At 43.6% G+C, this 21,320-nt stretch overlaps 3 protein-coding genes across 3 annotated transcripts in view; 1 reads left to right on the top strand and 2 right to left on the bottom strand.

The window, feature by feature from the left end:
• Positions 1–656: 656 nt before the first annotated feature.
• Positions 657–3,983, bottom strand: LOC306826786 (tripartite motif-containing protein 16-like). Its single transcript, XM_079348322.1, has 2 exons — positions 3,388–3,983; positions 657–2,823 (listed from the first exon to the last, which is right to left on the bottom strand). Exon 2 carries the CDS (start codon positions 2,675–2,677, stop codon positions 995–997), a length of 1,683 nt encoding a protein of 560 aa, XP_079204448.1. The 5' UTR covers positions 2,678–2,823; positions 3,388–3,983; the 3' UTR covers positions 657–994.
• Positions 3,984–8,820: 4,837 nt separating this feature from the next.
• On the bottom strand, positions 8,821–17,208 carry LOC306826281 (E3 ubiquitin/ISG15 ligase TRIM25-like; the record flags this gene model as incomplete). The annotated part of the gene is made up of 2 exons (XM_079347482.1): positions 8,821–11,120; positions 15,520–17,208. 2 exons carry the CDS (start codon positions 17,206–17,208, stop codon positions 9,567–9,569), a joined length of 3,243 nt encoding a protein of 1,080 aa, XP_079203608.1. The 3' UTR covers positions 8,821–9,566.
• Positions 17,209–19,182: 1,974 nt separating this feature from the next.
• LOC306826280 (disco-interacting protein 2 homolog C-like) overlaps positions 19,183–21,320 on the top strand; it is a 53,684-nt gene continuing 51,546 nt past the window's right edge. Inside the window, exons 1-2 of the mRNA XM_079347481.1 lie at positions 19,183–19,782; positions 20,980–21,077. Coding sequence (XP_079203607.1) covers positions 19,636–19,782; positions 20,980–21,077 — 245 coding nt within the window. The 5' untranslated portion in view covers positions 19,183–19,635. The remainder of the gene's footprint in view (positions 19,783–20,979; positions 21,078–21,320) is intronic.

Genomic DNA, 21,320 nt, shown 5'->3' with positions numbered 1-21,320 from the left:
AACACATTTAAACATTAATCTAATTTCTTTGTCTGTAGACACTAAAATATTTTCATTTACTTGTTTTTGACAAATTGAGTTTTTCCCAGTTAGGAAGATAGTTACATATCTTTTACTTACACTCAAGTACTTTCACCAAATTCCCAAACCACCTGTTGTACCATAAATGTTATACTTTGAAAAAACTTTAAAAATATGAACATTTGTATTAAAACAACTTAAAAACACGATCTCTTAGCAAGAAATTTATTTATTACAAGATGTAGTTTACTTTTAAGTGATAAACTGAAGTTAGCCTGATGGTATCTTCCTATTTTAACTAGTATGATGAAAACATTTGAAACCCTTTCTAAAATGTAATGATACCTCGTTCACAAAATTAATAAAGCTGTTCTATGAGGTCAGACAATGATTGCTTCTGTTTAATGAAGAATGGGAAGAAAAGGAAGGAAAACAAGAACTAGCGCAAGTCTTCTGAGGGAGGATTTGACTAAACTCTGCTCATTCCTCAGAAACTAATCTTTGTTAGTGAGGAGAGCTGGAAGAACAGAGAGTGAGTGATGGACACTCTTCAGCTCTAAACATCAACACATGAACAAAGTGAGTTTGACTCTCCATCAGCTTCGTACGCCACCCTGCAATGAAGACCAGAAGAGAACATTTTGCTCATGTGTGTTTATTCAGGATGTCAAACTTCAGTTTGTTCACACATCATATTGTGCCGGCTAAAGATTGTAAAGTGCCGCATAGAGACTAATCGGTTTATACCTGTGAGTCATTTGTATACCAAATCTAAAAGTACAACTTTCTTTGTTGATTCATTAAACAAAAAATGGGGCATTTACAGAACAGACGAGAAGAGGTCAAAGTACCGCCCATAAAGTTTGATTGACAGGTGACGACCATCACATCTCAGCAACGAGCATGAATAAAAAATGAAGTTGAAGATTTGAAACACAGCAAGTTAAACATCTGTCTCCTTAATGACTTCTGTCTACTTCAGTTTACACAACTCAGCAGAGTCTCCATCATCATAACATAGCCAGAGTCCAGCATGTAGAGGCTGAGTGAATGTGGTCTGGACTCTGTGGAGGAGAGTCATGGTTTTAGAGATGCTGTAGAAGGACAGAATACCTGCTGTGCGATCCAGGTACACTCCTACTCTGGAGGACCGAGGACCTGAGACAGGGGTCTGGACTTTGTTGTACCAAAAGGTATAACTGTTGTTGTAACAATCTAACATCCAAGATTTGTCATTATATCCAAACAAACATTCATCTGACTTCCCTGCTCTCCTGATATTCTTGTATGTGACTGCTACACAAAACCCTGTTCCTCTCCTCTTCACCTCCCAGTAACAACGTCCAGTCAGACTCTCTTTACTCAGGACCTGAAAACAATGAGTGTCTGGGTGACTAGAATAAGACTGATGCTTACTCATTAATGTTACCTTTCTGTTCCCATCAGATAATAACAGCTGTGTGTGTGCTGTGTTTGGATCCAGTGTGATGTCACATGAATATTTTAAGAACTCAGCTCTGGTCTTGGGTTCTGGTTCTGGTTCTGGTTGTGACAGTAAAACATCCACTTCAGTCAGTGTCTGTGAGATGTTTGTCCATTTGTCTGTCAGGACGTCCTGTAGTTTATCTCTGACTTCTGACACAGCTGCTGTCACGTCCTCAAAGTACCTCAGAGGACGGATCTTGATGCTGGATGAGTGTGTAGATTCACTTAGTGCTGACACTGAGGGGTAGTCCTGTAGAAACTGGATGTGATCTTGTGTGTGTGAGAGCTTCTCCAGTTCAGCGTCTTTCCTCTTCAGCTCAGTGATCTCCTGCTCCAGCTTCTCCTGACGCTCTCTGACTCGACTCACTTCAGTTTGCTGCTGGGATCTGACCTGCTGCGTCACATCAGAGCGTCTTTTCTCCATGAGACGGATCAGCTCAGTGAACATGTTCTCACTGTTCCCCACTGTTTTATCAGCAGAGCCATTGATAGCCACCACCTCATGTAGGAGCAGCATCTTATCTTTCTTTCTGTCCTGGATTCTCTGCTGGATGTTTTGTCGACTCACCTCGAGCTCTCTCTGCTTCTCGCTCCTTTCTGCTGCAGCTGAGACTGTGTCGTGACCTTTGTGTTGGTCCACAGAGCAGAGATAACAGATAGACTGCTGATCAGTGCGACAGAACATCTTCATCACCTCATCATGACGAGAGCAGACGTTCTCCTGGAGCTTTTTGGAGGGCTCCACCAGCTTGTGTTTCTTAAATGGAGTTGCTTTAAAATGAGGCTGAATATGTTTCTCACAGTAAGAGGCCAGACACTGCAGACAGGACTTTTGGGCTTTACGTTTCCTCCCAGTGCAGACATCACAGGCCACATCTTCAGGTGCAACATAGCAGAGATCAGCAGTTGAAACTTGCATTTTAGCCTTCATCAGCTCCTCCACTAAATCTGCTAACATGGTATTTTTCCCCAGGACAGGCCTCTGTGTGAAGGTTTGCCTACATTGAGGGCAGCTGGAGACTCTCTTGTTGTTTTCTTCATCCCAGTGGCTTTTAATGCACTTCATGCAGTAGCTGTGTCCACATGGAACAGTCACTGGATCCTTCAGGAGATCCAGACAGATCGAACAAGAAAGGGTTTCCTGTCCCAGCTGAACTCCTTTGTGAGCCATTTCTCTTCTTGGCGATTAATGAGTCTTGTCACAATTGTCCTTCCCTTCCTCAGTTCTGTAACTACTTTGACCTCTGATCTACACGACATGTGTTTGTGCAGTGAAAATCAGCTCTTGTTGGATACATCCATCCTCAAAATGTAGATCTGAAAAAGATAAAGACATATACGGTCAGTTTACAGCTGGTGTGTGTGAGTAGGAAGGAAGTGGGAAGGAGGGGTAGTAAACTGTGATAAAAAAAAAAAATTTCAGACATTGTTCTGGAGCTCTAATCTCCACCAGATAAAATAATTAAAATAAATAAAAATACACCAAGATAGCTTTACATATTTTATACAAGTTTCTGACCCAGGGAACGTATGAAAAAGAAGAATATAGACATAAAGCAGAGATCTGGGTTGTTCTCTGGCACTGAGCAAAGGCTTGCTTACTATCAAACTTACTGTTCACAAAACGTAACTCTCTCTCTCTCAGTCAAATACCAAAATAACATACTGAAAGCAGCTAACGCCAATAAGCTAACAGCTTTTTAACTTCTATTTCATATATTGGTCATTGCTTCTTCCATGTTATTTAAGTTCTTGCTAGTTTGGCTTTATTTCCCAAGTCAACTGTTTTTGTACCAATACACCAAGACAAATTTCATGTATTTGTAAATGTACTTGATAAGAAAAAATAATGTCTTTAGGAGAAAGGAAACGGGTTCTTACCTGACCAACTCGCAGTTTTGAGGGTTTAAATGTTCTTAAAGATAAGTTTGAAGATGTATATCGGGATGTTTACACATCGAAGAGGCCGTTTACCCGCCGTTGTTCGGACAGGAAGTTGAGTCTTCTTCTTTTGGTTTAATGGCGGGTTATAAATAAAACTTAGAGGTGCATACCGCCACCTACTGTTCCGTAGTATGTAGCTTTAGTTTATATATCACTATTTAACGTTTTAAATAAAGAAATGTATAAACAAACACACACAAATAATAATAAATAAATCCTAATTTAATATCTTTCAAGTATTCTATCACAGCTTTCTGTGTTTTCTTGATTCCCTCTCCTGTTGTTCCAAGTAATCCCTCAATGCTTCATTCCCTCCCTGCCTCACTTATCTTTTCATTTAGCCTTATCCTCTCTTCTCTGGATTTTGTGCAATGAAACATTATGTGTTCAACGTTTTCTGTGACTTTACGTTAAACACATTCACCTGTTTCAGTTTTGACTAACATAAAGTTTTATTCAACTCTGTATGGTCAAACCTCATTTTAGTTAAAATTGAAATTATTACTTAATAAACATTTAGTGTCCTCGTTGTTGTGTAGAACAGACAGTTTTTGACTCTAAAGTGTGTGTGGAGGAAAATGAAGTAGTAAAGTACATGGTCACCCTAATCATGTCTGGTTTCACGTTATTGTTTTGGACACTTAATGCTGATCTGCCATCTCTTTGTTTTCTGCTCCTGGACACTTCAAGGACCATCATCTTAATCTGCATTTTAATTTGCATCCCAAATGTTTGCATTGAATGTTGAATGTCTGTTCTCACACCTCTGGCACTACCCCCTCCTCAAACACCACTGTTTATGCATTAACAACACATTCTTCTAGAAGGTCTGCACTAAATCTTGTTTTGGGTTTATTATATACAAAAGGGAGGGCGGACAGATGTTGTTTATTGTAATTAATGTCTTGTATACTGCTACTGGATGCCTTGAATTTCCCTCGGGATCAATAAAGCATCCATCCATCCAATAAAGGGTCAAATGTATAACAAAAACATGTAAAAAAAAAAAGTTATCCCCCTGAACTGCTACCTTATCGTGGTGGGGGAGTTTGAGCACCCGAATGACCCTAGGAGCTATGTTGTCGGGGGCTTTGAGCCCCCAGCAGGGTCACCCAAGGCAAACAGGTCCTAGGTGACGGGTCAGACCAAAAGCAGTTCACAACACCCCTATGAGAGGAATAACAACAAGGACCGTGACGTCGCCCGGCATGGCGGAGCCGGGGCCCCATCCTGGAGCCAGGCCTGGGGTTGGGGCCCGCAGGAGAGCGCCTGGTGGCCAGGCTTTTGCCCGTGGGGCCCGGCCGGGCTCAGCCCGAAAGGATGACGCGGGCCCGTCCTCCTGTGGACCCACCACCCACAGAGGAAGCCGTAGGGGTCGGGTGCAATGTGAATCGGGCGGCAGTCGACGGCGGGGGCCTCGGCGACCCGATCCCCGGACGCAGCTTCTGGTGTTTGGGACGTGGAACGTCACCTCACTGGGGGGGAAGGAGCCTGAGCTTGTGCAGGAGGTTGAGAGGTACCGGCTAGATATAGTCGGGCTCACCTCCACGCACTGCTTGGGCTCTGGAACCCAGCTCCTCGAGAGGGGCTGGACTCTCTACTTCTCTGGAGTTGCCCGCGGTGAGAGGCGGCGGGCTGGTGTGGGCTTGCTCATAGCCCCCCAGCTCAGCCGCCAGGTGTTGGAGTTCACCCCGGTGAACGAGAGGGTCGTGTCCCTGCGCCTTCGGGTAGGGGACAGGTCTCTCACTGTCGTCTCGGCCTATGGCCCGAACGGCAGTGTGGAGTACCCGGCCTTCTTGGAGTCCCTGGGAGGGCTGCTGGACAGTGCTCCGACTGGGGACTCCATTGTTCTACTGGGGGACTTCAACGCTCACGTGGGCAATGACAGTGAGATCTGGAGTGGGGTGATTGGAATGAACGGCCTCCCTGATCTGAACCAGAGTGGTGTTCTGTTATTGGACTTCTGTGCTAGTCACAGTTTGTCCATAACGAACACCATGTTCGAGCACAGGGATGTCCATAAGTGCACGTGGCACCAGGACTCCCTTGGCCGGAGGTCGATGATAGACTTTGTGGTCGTGTCATCTGACCTTCGGCCGTGTGTCTCGGACACTCGGGTGAAGAGAGGGGCTGAGCTGTCAACTGATCACCACCTGGTGGTGAGTTGGATGCGCTGGCAGGGGAGGAAGCCGGTCAGACTCGGCAGGCCCAAACGTGTAGTGAGGGTCTGCTGGGAACGCCTGGCTGAACCCTCTGTTAGTGAGGTCTTCAACTCCCACCTCCAGACGAGCTTTTCGCAGATCCCGGGGGAGGCTGGGTGCATTGAGTCCGAGTGGACCATGTTCTCCACCTCCATTGTCAAAGCAGCTGCTCTGAGCTGTGGTCGCAGGGTCTCTGGTGCCTGTCGTGGCGGCAATCCCCGAACCCGGTGGTGGACACCGGAAGTAAGGGAGGCCGTCAAGCTGAAGAAGGAGTCCTATAGGGCGTTGATAGCGCATAGGACTCCTGAGGCAGCTGACGGGTACCGGGCGGTCGTGGAGGCAAAAACTCGGGCCTGGGAGGAGTTCGGGGAGGCCATGGAGGAGGACTTTCGGTCGGCCTCGAGGAAATTCTGGCAAACCGTCCGTCGCCTCAGGAGGGGGAAGCAGTGCTTCACCAACACTGTTTACAGTGGAGGTGGGGAGCTGCTGACCTCAACTGGGGATGTCGTTGGACGGGGGAAGGAATACTTCAAGGATCTCCTCAATCCCACCGTCACGTCTCCCACCGAGGGAGCAGAGGCTGAGTTCTCAGAGGTAGACTCGTCCATCACCCAAGCCGAAGTCACCGAGGTAGTTGGCAAGCTCCTTGGCGGCAATGCTCCGGGGGTGGATGAGATTCGCCCTGAGTATCTTAAGTCTCTGGATGTGCAGGGGCTGTCATGGTTGACACGTCTCTGTAACATCGCGTGGAGATCGTGGACAGTACCTCTGGACTGGCAGACCGGGGTGGTGGTCCCTCTTTTCAAGAAGGGGGACCGGAGGGTGTGTTCCAACTACCGGGGAATCACACTCCTCAGCCTCCCTGGGAAAGTCTATTCCAGGGTTCTGGAGAGGAGGATCCGGCTGATCGTCGAACCTCGGATTCAAGAGGAACAATGCGGTTTTCGTCCTGGCCGTGGAACACTGGACCAGCTCTACACTCTCCAGCGGGTGCTCGAGGGTTCATGGGAGTTTGCCCAACCAGTCCACATGTGCTTTGTGGATCTGGAAAAGGCATTCGACCGTGTCCCTCGCGGCGCCCTGTGGGGGGTGCTCTGGGAGTATGGGGTTCGGGGCCCTTTGCTAAGGGCGGTCCGGTCCTTGTACAACCAGAGCAGGAGTATGGTTCGCATTGCCGGCAGTAAGTCGGACCTGTTCCCGGTGCGCGTTGGCCTCCGGCAGGGCTGCCCTTTGTCACCGGTTCTGTTCATCACTTTTATGGACAGAATTTCTAGGCGCAGCCAGGGGCCGGAGGGGGTCCGGTTCGGGGACCACAGGATCTCGTCTCTGCTTTTTGCAGATGATGTGGTCTTGTTGGCTCCATCGAACCCGGACCTCCAGCGTGCACTGGGGCGGTTCGCTACAGAGTGTGAGGCGGCTGGGATGAGGATCAGCACCTCTAAATCTGAAGCCATGGTTCTCGACTGGAAAAAGGTGGTTTGCCCTCTTCGGGTCGGTGGGGAGTCCTTGCCCCAGGTGGAGGAGTTTAAGTATCTCGGGGTCTTGTTCACGAGTGGGGGGAAGATGGAGCGCGAGATCGACAGACGGATCGGTGCGGCGTCTGCAGTCATGTGGTCGCTGTATCGGTCCGTCGTGGTGAAGAAGGAGCTAAGCCGAAAGGTGAAGCTCTCAATTTACCGGTCGATCTTCGTTCCTACCCTCACCTATGGTCATGAGCTTTGGGTCATGACCGAAAGAACGAGATCTCGGATACAGGCGGCCGAAATGGGCTTCCTCCGTAGGGTGGCTGGGTGCACCCTTAGAGATAGGGTGAGGAGCTCGGTCACCGGGGAGGAGCTCGGAGTAGAGCCGTTACTCCTCCACATCGAGAGGAGTCAGTTGAGGTGGTTCGGGCATCTGGTCCGGATGCCCCCTAGACACCTCCCTAGGGAGGTGTTCCGTGCATGTCCCTCCGGGAGGAGGCCTCGGGGTAGACCCAGGACACGCTGGAGAGACTATGTCTCTCGGCTGGCTTGAGAACGCCTTGGGGTCCCACTGGAAGAGCTGGAGGTGTCTGGGGTGGGGGAAGTCTGGGTGTCTCTGCTTAGACTGCTGCCCCCGCGACCCGGCCCCGGATAAGCGGCAGAAAATGGATGGATGGATGGGTTATCAAGAGAATTCAACACACATTCAAACATTATTCTTATTCTTTAGTCTTGAGACACTAAAGCATTTTCATTTACTTGTCATTTTGGTTCAGGCCCCTCAATATGATGAAGGGAAGTTTAAACACAACAACACAGCGTTAATTTATAATTCAAATCAAATTTAAATCTTTTGACAGTTTGAGTTTGTCCCAGCTAGGAAAAAAGTATGCAGATATTTTACCCACATTCAACTACTTTCAGCAAATTACCTGTTGTACTGTTGTAATGGGTAAATATAAAAATAAAGGGGCACGATCCTATTGAGGCTAACAGAAACAGTCACCTGCTGTAGTTAACTAGTCTACTTGTTTCCTATATGATTAGAGCTCACTATAAAATTATCTAATATCCGTCCCATAGGATAACTAGGTACCACTACAACCCCTTCACAGCTGCCCCTCTACTGTCGATGCTCGGTGGTATGAGGTGTGAAAATCTGTTTCTTGTTAGTGTGCCGTAGTGTGGTGGGTCAATGCTTACCTCCGAGGCTCACGGGGCGCCGTGAAGAAACCCAATCACAAAAGGAGGATTTTGGAAGATTTTATTAAATTTATTGAAATTCTGTTTTTTAAAAAAAGGTGAAAAATCTGACAAAGTCTTTTAAAACTCCAATACAAATCAGTAAAGTAAGAAATTATACAAGGACAAAATAGAAGTTAAAAATAAGATTTTAAAAGTTTAAAACCAACTGCCTGAACTCTACATTTTTACAAAAGTTTCGGTCGTCGGAGACTAAATCCCCAAAAGGGGAATTTTTTGTTCAGAGCGACGTGGAGTCAGTTGGCCGGACCCAAAAAGACTCGATCAACATTTTCAAAGCCTTTTTATAGCCAATCGATCTCTTTGTCTCGAACCTTCGATAAACCACCAGTTTGAGTGAGGTTGATTGTGTGCGTGTGTACATGTGCACGTTAATGTGTACTTTGTGTAAGTGTGTTCAATGTTGCAGGTGGATCCACCTCTGCACTTAGGTCACATTCACACCTAGAGACCATTTAAAGGTCACACATCTAAACACCGCTCACCCAGAAGTCACCACAAGAATCCTTCATGAACCTCTTTACCTGTCGTAAGTTCAAACCGGTACATCTCAAAACCACACGCTATCATAAGTGTGTGTGGTTCATCGCTGCATACAGTTTACCAAAACATTGTCAGGGTTACATCATCAATTAAAACAAAAAAAAGGGAAAGAACATGGGATTACGTATGAGCAAACAAAAGCAGTTGTGATTATCTAATAGGTTTAATGGATTAAATGATCAAAATACAGAAATTGCAAAACAAATTCAGCAAATTGCATCATCTTTTCTATCATTTTCAACACACTCATCCCCCGTCACCCCAAACACACAGGTAAAATTAAAGTAAGCCACGCCCACTGCTAATTACTGGAAACTATATCAAACCCATATAAGGAGCAAAATCTAACAAATAATCAACAGAGGTAAAAACACACATTATGGCTCCGACACATCAAATCAGTAAAGTGTGTTCAATGTCTCTCCTTCAATCATTTCATGAACACATTCACTTCATCCACACAATCACTTTGTTTGATCAGAATCTCTGCTCACAGAAAACCAGGATTTATCTCCTTATTGATTTAATCAGGAGGATTACATTATTAAAACACCTCAGAGGACATTTTTACATCACTTTGAATATGAATGAAGTTGAAGATTTGAAACACAGCAAGTGAAACATCTGTCTCCTTCATGATTTCTGTCTATTTCAGTTTACACAACTCAGCAGAGGCTCCAACAAAACCATAAAACCTGAGTCCAGCATGTAGAGGCTGAGTGAATGTGGTCTGGAATCTGTGGAGGAGAGTCATGGTTTCAGAGATGCTGTAGAAGGACAGAATACCTGCTCTGTGATCCAGGTACACTCCTACTCTGGAGGACTGAGGACCTGAGACAGGAATCTCGACTTTGTTGGACCAAAAGTTATAACTGTTGTTGTAACAAACTAACTCCCAAGATTTGTCATTACGTCCAAACAAACATTCATCTGAGCCCCCTTCTCTGCTGATATTCTTGTATGTGACTGCTACATAAACTCTTCCTGTCCTCTCCACCTCCCAGTAACAACGTCCAGTCAGACTCTCTTTACTCAGGACCTGATACCAAAAAGTGAATCTGTCTGGGTGACTAGAATAAGACTGTTTACTCATTACTGTTACTTTTCTGTTCTCATCAGATAATAACAGATACGTGTGTGCTGTGTTTGGATCCAGTGTGATGTCACATGAATATTTTAAGAACTCAGCTCTGGTCATGGGTTCTGGTTCTGGTTCTGACGGTAAAACATCCACTTCAGTCATTACTTGTGTGATTTTTGGATCCAGTGTGATGTCACATGAATATTCTAAGAACTCAGCTCTGGTCTTGGGCTCTGGTTCTGGTTCTGGTTCAGGTTGTGACAGTAAAACATCCACTTCAGTCAGTGTCTGTGAGATGTTTGTCCATTTGTCTGTCAGGACGTCCTGTAGTTTATCTCTGACTTCTGACACAGCTGCTGTCACGTCCTCAAAGTACCTCAGAGGACGGATCTTGATGCTGGATGAGTGTGTAGATTCACTGAGTGCTGACACTGAGGGGTAGTCGTTTAGAAACCAAATGTGATCCTCTGCATTTAAGAGCTTCTTCAGTTCAGCGTCTTTCCTCTTCAGCTCAGTGATCTCCTGCTCCAACTTCTTCTGACGCTCTATGACTCGACTCACTTCAGTTTGCTGCTGGGATCTGACCTGCTGCTTCACATCAGAGAGTCTTTTCTCCATGAGACAGATCAGCTCAGTGAACATCTTCTCACTGTTCCCCACTGTTTTATCAGCAGAGCCATTGATAGAATCCACCTCCTGTTGGAGCAGCTTCACATCTTTCTCTCCGTCCTGGATTCTCTGCTGGATGTTTTGTCGACTCACCTCGAGCTCTCTCTGCTTCTCGCTCCTTTCTGCTGCAGCTGAGACTATGTCATGGCCTTTGTGTTCGTCCACAGAGCAGAGATAACAGATAGACTGCTGATCAGTGCGACAGAACATCTTCATCACCTCATCATGACGAGAGCAGACGTTCTCCTGGAGCTTCTTGGAGGGCTCCACCAGCTTGTGTTTTTTTAATGGAGGTGCTTCAAAATGAGACTGAAGGTGATTCTCACAGTAAGAAGCCAGACATTGTAGACAGGACTTTCGGGCTTTACGTTTTCTCACGGTGCAGACATCACAAGCCACATCGTGAAGTCCAGCATGGCAGTGATCAGCAGGAGCAGTTTGCATTTTAGTCTACTTCAGCTCCTCCAGCAGATCTGCTAAAACAGAGTTTTTCCCAAGGGCAGGCCTTGATGTGAAACTCTACATACACTGAGGGTATGCAGACGTTTTCCTCTGTATCCCAGTAGATTTGAATACACTTCATGCAGTAGCTGTGTCCACAGAGAACCTTCACTAGATCCTTCAGCAATAGTCCTTCACTTTCTCAGATCTGCAACTAATTTGACTTCTGATCTACACATTGAATGTGAATGTCAGCTCTTATTGGTTTCATGCGTCCTCCACCTGTAGATATGAAAAAGAGGAAAAAAATAACTATACGGTCAGTGTGAACTCAAACATGAAATTTGGTGTGTGTGAGTAGGAAGGAAGTGGGAAGGAGGGGTAGTAAACTGTGGTTAAAAAAAATGTTTTCAGACATCGTTCTGGAGCTCTAATCTCCACCAGATAAAATAATTAAAATAAATAAAAATACACCAAGATAGCTTTACATATTTTATACAAGTTTCTGACCCAGGGAACGTATGAAAAAGAAGAATATAGACATATAGCAGAGATCCGGGTTGTTCTCTGGCACTGAGCAAAGGCTTGCTTACTATCAAACTTACTGTTCACAAAACGTAACTCTCTCTCTCTCTCTCTCTAAGTCAAACACCAAAATAACATACTGAAAGCAGCTAACGCCAATAAGCTAACAGCTTTTTAACTTCTATTTCATATATTGGTCATTGCTTCTTCCATGTTATTTAAGTTCTTGCTAGTTTGGCTTTATTTCCCAAGTCAACTGTTTTTGTACCAATACACCAAGACAAATTTCATGTATTTGTAAATGTACTTGATAATAAAAAATAATGTCTTTAGGAGAAAGGAAACGGGTTCTTACCTGACCAACTCGCAGTTTTGAGGGTTTAAATGTTCTTAAAGATAAGTTTGAAGATTTATATCGGGATGTTTACACATCGAAGAGGCCGTTTACCCGCCGTTGTTCGGACAGGAAGTTGAGTCTTCTTCTTTTGGTTTAATGGCGGGTTATAAATAAAACTTAGAGGTGCATACCGCCACCTACTGTTCCGTAGTATGTAGCTTTAGTTTATATATCACTATTTAACGTTTTAAATAAAGAAATGTATAATCAAACAAACACAAAAAATAAATAAATCCTAATTCAATATCTTTTCAAGTATTCTATCACAGCTTTCTGTGTTTTCTTGATTCCCTCTCCTGTTGTTCCAAGTAATCCCTCAATGCTTCATTCCCTCCCTGCCTCACTTATCTTTTCATTTAGCCTTATCCTCTCTTCTCTGGATTTTGTGCAATGAAACATGTGTTCAACGTTTTCTGTGACTTTACGTGAAACACATTTATCTGTTTCAGTTTTGACTAACATAAAGTTTTATTCAACCCTGTATGGCGAAACCTAATTTTAGTTAAAATTGAAATTATTACTTAATAAACATTTAGTGTCCTCGTTGTTGTGTAGAACAGACAGTTTTTGACTCTAAAGTGTGTGTGGAGGAAAATGAAGTAGTAAAGTACATGGTCACCCAAATCATGTCTGGTTTCACTTTATTATTTTGGACACTTAATGCTGATCTGCCATCTCTTTGTTTTCTGCTCCTGGACACTTCAAGGACCATCATCTTAATCTGCATTTTAATTTGCATCCCAAATGTTTGCATTGAATGTTGAATGTCTGTTCTCACACCTCTGGCACTACCCCCTCCTCAAACACCACTGTTTATGCATGAACAACACATTCTGTCACGGTTAGCAGGCAGGAAACAGGAGAGGAGGACCCAAATGCAGAAAATAACTAAAGATTTATTTAACAAAAAGGCAAGACTTACTTAAATAACAAAATCCAAAAATCCACGACGGAGAAAACACAGGGAGCAGGGAGAAGCAACACATACCAGGACCACGACAAACCACAAGACCATGACAAATACAATGAACCGACAAGAAACTGAGGCAAACACAGAGACTAAATAGACAAGGGGTAATCAGACGCAGGTGAGACTAACGAGACAGGTGAGGAACATCAGGGTAATCAGGAAGGCGGGAAACACAAGGAACAAAAGGACACAAGACCAGAACACTGAAGACAAGTACAAAGTACAACTTGACACCGACACCACCAAAACCAGATCTACAAAATAAAACAGGAAACACTAAAGACTATACTTAAAACACAAGACAGGAAATAAACTAACAGGCAACATAGGAGGACACAAGAATACAGGAAAACACACTAGGAACATAGATGCACAGAACACAAGGGAAATAAATCAACACTAGGAAACAAGTACACTAAGGACAGAATGAAACTAGAAGAACCAGACACAAAACCAAACCATGACACATTCTTCTAGAAGGTCTGCACTAAATCTTGTTTTGGGTTTATTATATACAAAAGGGAGGGCGGACAGATGTTTATTGTAATTAATGTCTTGTATACTGCTACTGGATGCCTTGAATTTCCCTCGGGATCAATAAAGCATCCATCCATCCAATAAAGGGTCAAATGTATAACAAAAACATGTAAAAAAAAATGTTATCAAGAAAATTCAACACACATTCAAACATTATTCTTATTCTTTAGTCTTGAGACACTCAAACATTTTCATTTACTTGTCATTTTGGTTCAGGCCCCTCAATATGATGAAGGGAAGTTTAAACACAACAACACAGCGTTAATTTATAATTCAAATCAAATTTAAATCTTTTGACAGTTTGAGTTTGTCCCAGCTAGGAAAAAAGTATGCAGATATTTTACTCACATTCAACTACTTTCAGCAAATTACCTGTTTTACTGTTGTAATGGGTAAATATAAAAATAAAGGGGCACGATCCTATTGAGGCTAACAGAAGCAGTCACCTGCTGTAGTTAACTAGTCTACTTGTTTCCTATATGATTAGAGCTCACTATAAAATTATCTAATATCCGTCCCATAGGATAACTAGGTACCACTACAACCCCTTCACAGCTGCCCCTCTACTGTCGATGCTCGGTGGTATGAGGTGTGAAAATCTGTTTCTTGTTAGTGTGCCGTAGTGTGGTGGGTCAATGCTTACCTCCGAGGCTCACGGGGCGCCGTGAAGAAACCCAATCACAAAAGGAGGGTTTTGGAAGATTTTATTAAATTTATTGAAATTTTGTTTTTTAAAAAAAGGTGAAAAATCTGACAAAGTCTTTTAAAACTCCAATACAAATCAGTAAAGTAAGAAATTATACAAGGACAAAATGAGAAGTTAAAAATAAGATTTTAAAAGTTTAAAACCAAGTGCCTGAACCACAAGAATCCTTCATGAACCTCTTCACCTGTCGTAAGTTCAAACCGGTACATCTCAAAACCACACGCTATCATAAGTGTGTGTGTGTGGTTCATCGCTGCATACGGTTTACCAAAACATTGTCAGGGTTACATCATTAATTAAAACAAAAAAGGGAAAGAAGAACATGGGATTACGTATGAGCAAACAAAAGCAGTTATGATTATCTAATAGGTTTAATGGATTAAATGATCAAAATACAGAAATTGAAAAACAAATTCAGCAAATTGCATCTTTTCTATCATTTTCAACACACTGATCTCCCGTCACCCCAAACACACAGGTAAAATTAAAGTAAGCCACGCCCACTGCTAATTACTGGAAACTATATCAAACCCATATAAGGAGCAAAATATAACAAATAATCAACAGAGGTAAAAACACACATTATGGCTCCGACACATCAAATCAGTAAAGTGTGTTCAATGTCTCTCCTTCAATCATTTCATGAACACATTCACTTCATCCACACAATCACTTTGTTTGATCAGAATCTCTGCTCACAGAAAACCAGGATTTATCTCCTTATTGATTTAATCAGGAGGATTACATTTTTAAAACACCTCAGAGGACATTTTTACATCACTTTGAATATGAACAACATTTATTCTGACTAACTCGTTTCTTTAAGTGGGATTTTATAGATTTTCTACAAATGTTCAAAGAGGTGAGAAGAGAAAATCAGCATTAAAGAAAAGTTTGCTGCTCTCTCTCTCTCTCTTCAGACTCTGAATCAGAACAGAAACAACAGCATATAAATGTATGAATACAAATAATCAAACATGGAGAGCAGAGAGAAGTTGATGTTTTCACACAGAGAAATGTCAGTTCAGGTGAACAAAAGTCATGGTGAGCAGTGAAAGAGTCCACGGCTAAACAGACACAGGAAGGAGCGTCACTTAAAGACACTCAAACATTTACAGAACAGACGAGAAGAGGTCAAAGTACCGCCCATAAAGTTTGATTGACAGGTGACGACCATCATATCTCAGCAATGAGCAAGAATAAAAATCAAGTTGAAGATTTGAAACACAGCAAGTTAAACATCTGTCTCCTTAATGACTTCTGTCTATTTCAGTTTACACAACTCAGCAGAGGATCCAACATAATAAAACCTGAGTCCAGCATGTAGAGGCTGAGTGAATGTGGTCTGGACTCTGTGGAGGAGAGTCATGGTTTCAGAGATGCTGTAGAAGGACAGAATACCTGCTCTGTGATCCAGGTACACTCCTACTCTGGAGGACCGAGGACCTGAGAGAGGAGTCCTGACATTGTTGTGATAAAAGTTATAACTGTTGTTTTTACAATCTAACGCCCAAGATTTGTCATTACATCCAAACTTACATTCATCTGCTCTCCCTGCTCTCCTGATATTCTTGTATGTGACTGCTACAGAAACTCCTCTTCCTCTCCTCTCCACCTCCCAGTAACAACGTCCAGTCAGACTCTCTTTACTCAGGACCTGACACCAATAAGTGAATCTGTCTGGGTGACTAGAATAAGACTGTTCTTCTCTCATCACTGTTACTTTTCTGTTCCCATCAGATAATAACAGCTGTGTGTGTGCTGTGTTTGGATCCAGTGTGATGTCACATGAATATCTTAAGAACTCAGCTCTGGTTTTGGGCTCTGGTTCTGGTTCTGGTTCTGGTTCTGGTTGTGACAGTAAAACATCCACTTTAGTCAGTGTCTGTGAGATGTTTGTCCATTTGTCTGTCAGGACGTCCTGTAGTTTATCTCTGACTTCTGACACAGCTGCTGTCACGTCCTCAAAGTACCTCAGAGGACGGATCTTGATGCTGGATGAGTGTGTAGATTCACTGAGTGCTGACACTGAGGGGTAGTCCTGTAGAAACTGGTTGTGATCTTGTGTGTGTGAGAGCTTCTCCAGTTCAGCGTCTTTCCTCTTCAGCTCAGTGATCTCCTGCTCCAGCTTCTCCTGACGCTCTCTGACTCGACTCACTTCAGTTTGCTGCTGGGATCTGACCTGCTGCTTCACATCAGAGCGTCTTTTCTCCATGAGACGGATCAGCTCAGTGAACATCTTCTCACTGTTCCCCACTGTTTTATCAGCAGAGCCATTGATAGCCTCCACCTCCTGATGGAGCAGCTTCACATCTTTCTCTCCGTCCTGGATTCTCTGCTGGATGTTTTGTCGACTCACCTCGAGCTCTCTCTGCTTCTCGCTCCTTTCTGCTGCAGCTGAGACTGTGTCGTGACCTTTGTGTTGGTCCACAGAGCAGAGATAACAGATAGACTGCTGATCAGTGCGACAGAACATCTTCATCACCTCATCATGACGAGAGCAGACGTTCTCCTGCAGCTTCTTGGAGGGCTCCATCAGCTTGTGTTTCTTAAATGAAGGTACTTTAAAATGAGGCTGGAGGTGATTCTCACAGTAAGAGGCCAGACACTGCAGACAGGACTTACAGGCTTTCAGTTTCCTCCCGGTGCAGACATCACAGGCCACATCTTCAGGTCCAGCATAGCAGAGATCAACAGGAGCAGCTTGGAGTCCAGTCTTCTTCAGCTCCTCCACTAAATCTGCTAACATGGTGTTTTTCACCAGGACAGGCCTCGGTGTGAAGTCCTGTCTGCACTGAGGGCAGCTGTAGACTCTCTTCTCATCCTGTGTATCCCAGTGGTTTTTAATACACTTCATACAGTAACTGTGTCCACAGGGAATAGTCACCGGATCCTTCAGTAGATCCAGACAGATGGAACAAGAAAGCATTTCCTTTCCCAGCTGAACTCCTTTCTGTGCCATTTCTCCTCTCGGTAACAACGACTGTCTGAGTTTCACTTCCTGAGAAATCAAACTGGTTTGACCTCTGATCTACACAGCATGTGTTTGTTCAGTGACTGTGCAGCTCTTGTTGGTTACACCCATCCTCAACTTGTAGATATGAAGGGGAGGGAACCAGGAAAAACAGAGTCAGAGTGGGGCTGGCTGTGTGTGAGAGCAGGAAGAAGAGGGAGGGGTGAACAAGCTCTGATTGGTTCCAGGAAGAGGAGCGGTGTGTGTGTGTGTGTGTGTGTGTGAGAGAGACAGAGAGAGAGAGAGAGAGAGAGAGAGAGAGAGAGAGAGAGAGAGAGAGAGAGAGAGAGAGAGAGAGAGACTTGTTTACAACAGAGAACATTTCTCTTTTAAAAACACTTCTCATCTCAGATTGTGGAAGATGAACTCTTGTTTGAATCTTTTCCGACTAAAAAACCCCCAAAAAAAACAAATTCAATCAATCGTTATCAGATAACTTTCAAACACATCAAATAGTAGATTCACTGTTTGGATGTTTGAAACATAAGAATCATTTATTGATGAGAGCCTCTTATGGAACAATAAAGCTGATAAAGAAAATAAAGCTGTTAGTTACGTTCGTGTCATTTCAGCCTCGACTGGTCCTGATAGGAGTGAAGATCCACAAGATGGCAGCACGCTCACATCGGTCCTCTCCTTTTAATCCAGTCCTGCTGCTGCTGCTGCTGCTGAACAACATCGTCACAGTTTTAAAATAAAACATGAGAAAAATACTGTTTAATGCTGCTTTAAAAAAAAAAAAGGATTCACTGAAAAGAAAAATATGCCTGACATGAAATACAAAAGCAAAATCCTAAGATTTCCTTCACTGGCACGCTGAAAGTTTAGGTAACTCAGTCTGTTGGGACTTGTGTTAGGAACAATGCAAGGCAAGTTTATTTATACAACACTGTTCAGACACAAGACAATTCACAGTGCTTTACAGATACATATACACAGAGCTTAAAGAAAGATTGTATAAAAGTACTCGATGAAGTAACAACTATTAAACTAAGAATGTGTTGGTGTAAAGCAGTAAATATATTTCTCATGTAAAGCCTGAGTGAATAATAAAGTTTTTTACAGCCTGATTTAAAGGAGATGAGTGTAGCTGCTGTCCTCAGGTGTTCAGGGAGTTTGTTCCACAGGTGAGGGGGTGTAATAACTAAAAGCTGCTTCTGACACTATTTAGACCATTTGATGCTTTATAGAGCAGTAGTAAGATTTTTGAAATAAACACATGAACAAGTTTCTCTCGCCCTGCATCGGTCTTGGTCTCGGTCTTGGTCTTGGTCTCGGTTTTGGTCTTGGTCTTGGTCTTGGTCTTGGTCTCGGTCTCGGTCTTGGTCTCTGAGCCCTCTGGTCTCAGGTATGTCTTTATTTGGGTTGGTGTGGTCTTCAGTAAAACAACTACGCCTCACTTAAAGGCTTTTGTAAATTTAAATGAAACAAAACACTTAAATAAATAGAATTGAAAGAACACTAGCGAGACATTTGGCGCCCTCTGGTGGTCAGATTTATGACAAGAATAAAATATCTGTAGTTTTTAATTTTTTTCTAAACAGAATAATAAATCTATAAAGTGGATTTACATTTTTTTCATCCCTCTTTGTGTTAAGTCTAAGATGTTGTCATCACGTACTTTGAATTCCACCTGCGAGCCGCATGAAGTCAAACACATTTAATAACAAGCGTCACTGAGGACGACGGCTGACTTTTCCTTCAAAATAAAAGCATGAAGCAGTTTGGTTAATTTAAAAAGAGCCATTAGATTAGAGAAGGAAAACGTGAGGATGAGAAGAACAAAAAGCATGAGGGGGAAGAAGAGGAAAAAAGGGGAGACAAAAGAGATGATGAAGATGATGATGAAGAAGAAGGTTAAAATGAAAAAAAGGAGGCGAAGGGGAGCAAAGAAATAAGTAAGAGGAGAAGGAAAATAAAGAGGAGAGTAGAGATCAGGAGAAGTGGAAGGAGGAGGGTGAGAAGAAAAAGGAGAAAAATATTACAAATAAAGAGGAGAAGGAGAAGAAAGAGTTCAAGAAGAAGGAGATGAAGGATGAAAAGAAAGGAGAGGAAGAGAAGAAACAAAAGATTAGCAAAAAGAAGATATCATCTTCATACAATTAAAAATCAGACACAGCTACATGTGATATTTCTGCTTCCGTCGCTGTGCGGGTGCTTTTATTTTCTTAACGAAACACCGGATGCAGAATTGTTTCACTTTGGAGAGCTTGACGCAGGTCAGCGGGGAGCTCAGAGCGTCGCTGCCGCACAGAGTGCGACACACACGGATACAGTCTGACTGACTTTGGATATTTTCTGGGGTTTGAGGAGAAGCCTGGAGAGAGAGAAGAGCAGGTCGGGAAACAGAGATTTAAGTCGGTTGGAAGCGGCCGAATGGCGGACCGGGACCCGGTGCCGCTTCCTGCGGAGGTTCGGGCCAAACTGGCCGAGCTGGAGCTGGAGTTATCCGAGGGTGAGTGCTTGGAGCTCGGCCGCCGTACCCGGCTGTCTGTGGGGGGGTTTGAGTCCCTGCTGCTCGGGGTTTGAGCTGCTGATGGGAGAGTGCTCGGAGCTCCATCCAACACAAGTTCAAGTGTGTGTCCATGTCCAACACACACACACACACACACACACACACACACACACACACACACACACACACACACACACACATGCTGCCACATTGACTGCTCTGGTTTGTGAAGCTGTGATTTGCATGCAGGGAGATGTTTCTTCTTGAATGTCTGTGAAGATAATTCATCTTATTTAAGACGGTTCACACTGAGACAACAGAAACAATATTACAGCTGCTGATCTGAATGTTCTCTGCAGCTTTTTGCTCATGACGTGTGTCATCATTAGAGACTCATTATTAAGTCTTTTTTTTTTCATTTCTGGTTTTGCAATGTGAAGCAGAGATGACATGAAGTCTAAAGTCTGCACTCAACAAAACCACAAAACTTCTCAGGGTTGTTGTTGTTGTTGTTTGTGATGGGTTGTTGTTCAGTCATTGCTGATTCATCTTCACACTTCTCAGGAGTCCAAATGAACATCTTTAATCCTCTTTTTTTTTGTTGTTGCACTTTTTAAACCTTTAAAAAAACTCAGTCAGAGTCCTTCAAGAATAAAACAAACTTGAACCTTTCGGCCGTCTTAGTTTGATGCAAGTGTGTTTTTTCTTCTTCTTCTTTTTTAATAACAGCCCAAACTCAAACATATTCAAATAAAAAGAGAAAACAAAGAAGCTTTTTACTCTGATTATTTTGCAGATTTGATGCTTGATTGGTGATGTGAGCAGCTTTTATTGATCATTCCATCACGGCGCCTTAAAGAAGCTTCCAGAGAGACGTCCAAGCCCCCCCAGTGGAGGACTGTCACAGGAACGCTTTGTACTCGTGTTTTCTTTAAGGGCTCGTCAGTCAGGAGCTGCACTTTTTTTTTTTGCATGATCAGTTTGGAAACTCCCGCTGAGCGGCGTGCACACACACACACACGCTGCTCTGACAGCGTGCAGCTGTTAGCGGACACCCTGCAGCATGCAGCGGCTCATCTCTGCTTCTAATCATCCAGCTTCTCTCCAAGAACTCCAACAAAACAAGTGTCGGCTTCTTCTCCTCACATACTGAACTGCAGACTTGTTATTGATTTTCTCATTAGCCCTCCTCCTCCTCCTCCTCCTCCTCCTCCTCCTCCTGCTTTTTTCCCTTTTTTCCAGATTGATATGTCACATTGCTGCAGACTCACTCTCAGCCTGGAGAGTATCACAGTGTCATATTTCAGCTGCCTGCGAGCGCTGCTTCTCATGCCGTCTGGAACGCTTTGCAGAGCTCAGCCATGTAAGGAGAAGGGAAGAATAAAAGAGAGAGAAGGAGGGAAAAGAGAGAGAGAGAGAGAGAGAGAGAGAGAGGGAGCGAGAGAGAGAGAGAGAGAGAGAGAGAGAGAGGAAGTGATTGCAGCAGCTGACTGTGAATGCACACGCTGCTGCAGGTCTTAGGAGGGATCTGCATCTGAGCTGAGAGGAGGAGGAAAAAAGGTGACACACATTCCTTCATTCCTTCTCTCTCTCTCTCTTTTTTTTT

The sequence above is a fragment of the Symphodus melops genome (assembly GCF_947650265.1).
Source record: "Symphodus melops genome assembly, chromosome: 7".
Taxonomy (NCBI): domain Eukaryota; kingdom Metazoa; phylum Chordata; class Actinopteri; order Labriformes; family Labridae; genus Symphodus; species Symphodus melops.
The sequence above is the reverse complement of the archived record's forward strand: the minus strand, read 5'-3'. Positions and strand labels throughout refer to the sequence as shown.

Bases quoted from the DNA above. Each gene is read 5' to 3' on its own strand.
- LOC306826786 (XM_079348322.1), bottom strand. From the start codon at position 2,677: ATGGCTCACAAAGGAGTTCAGCTGGGACAGGAAACCCTTTCTTGTTCG.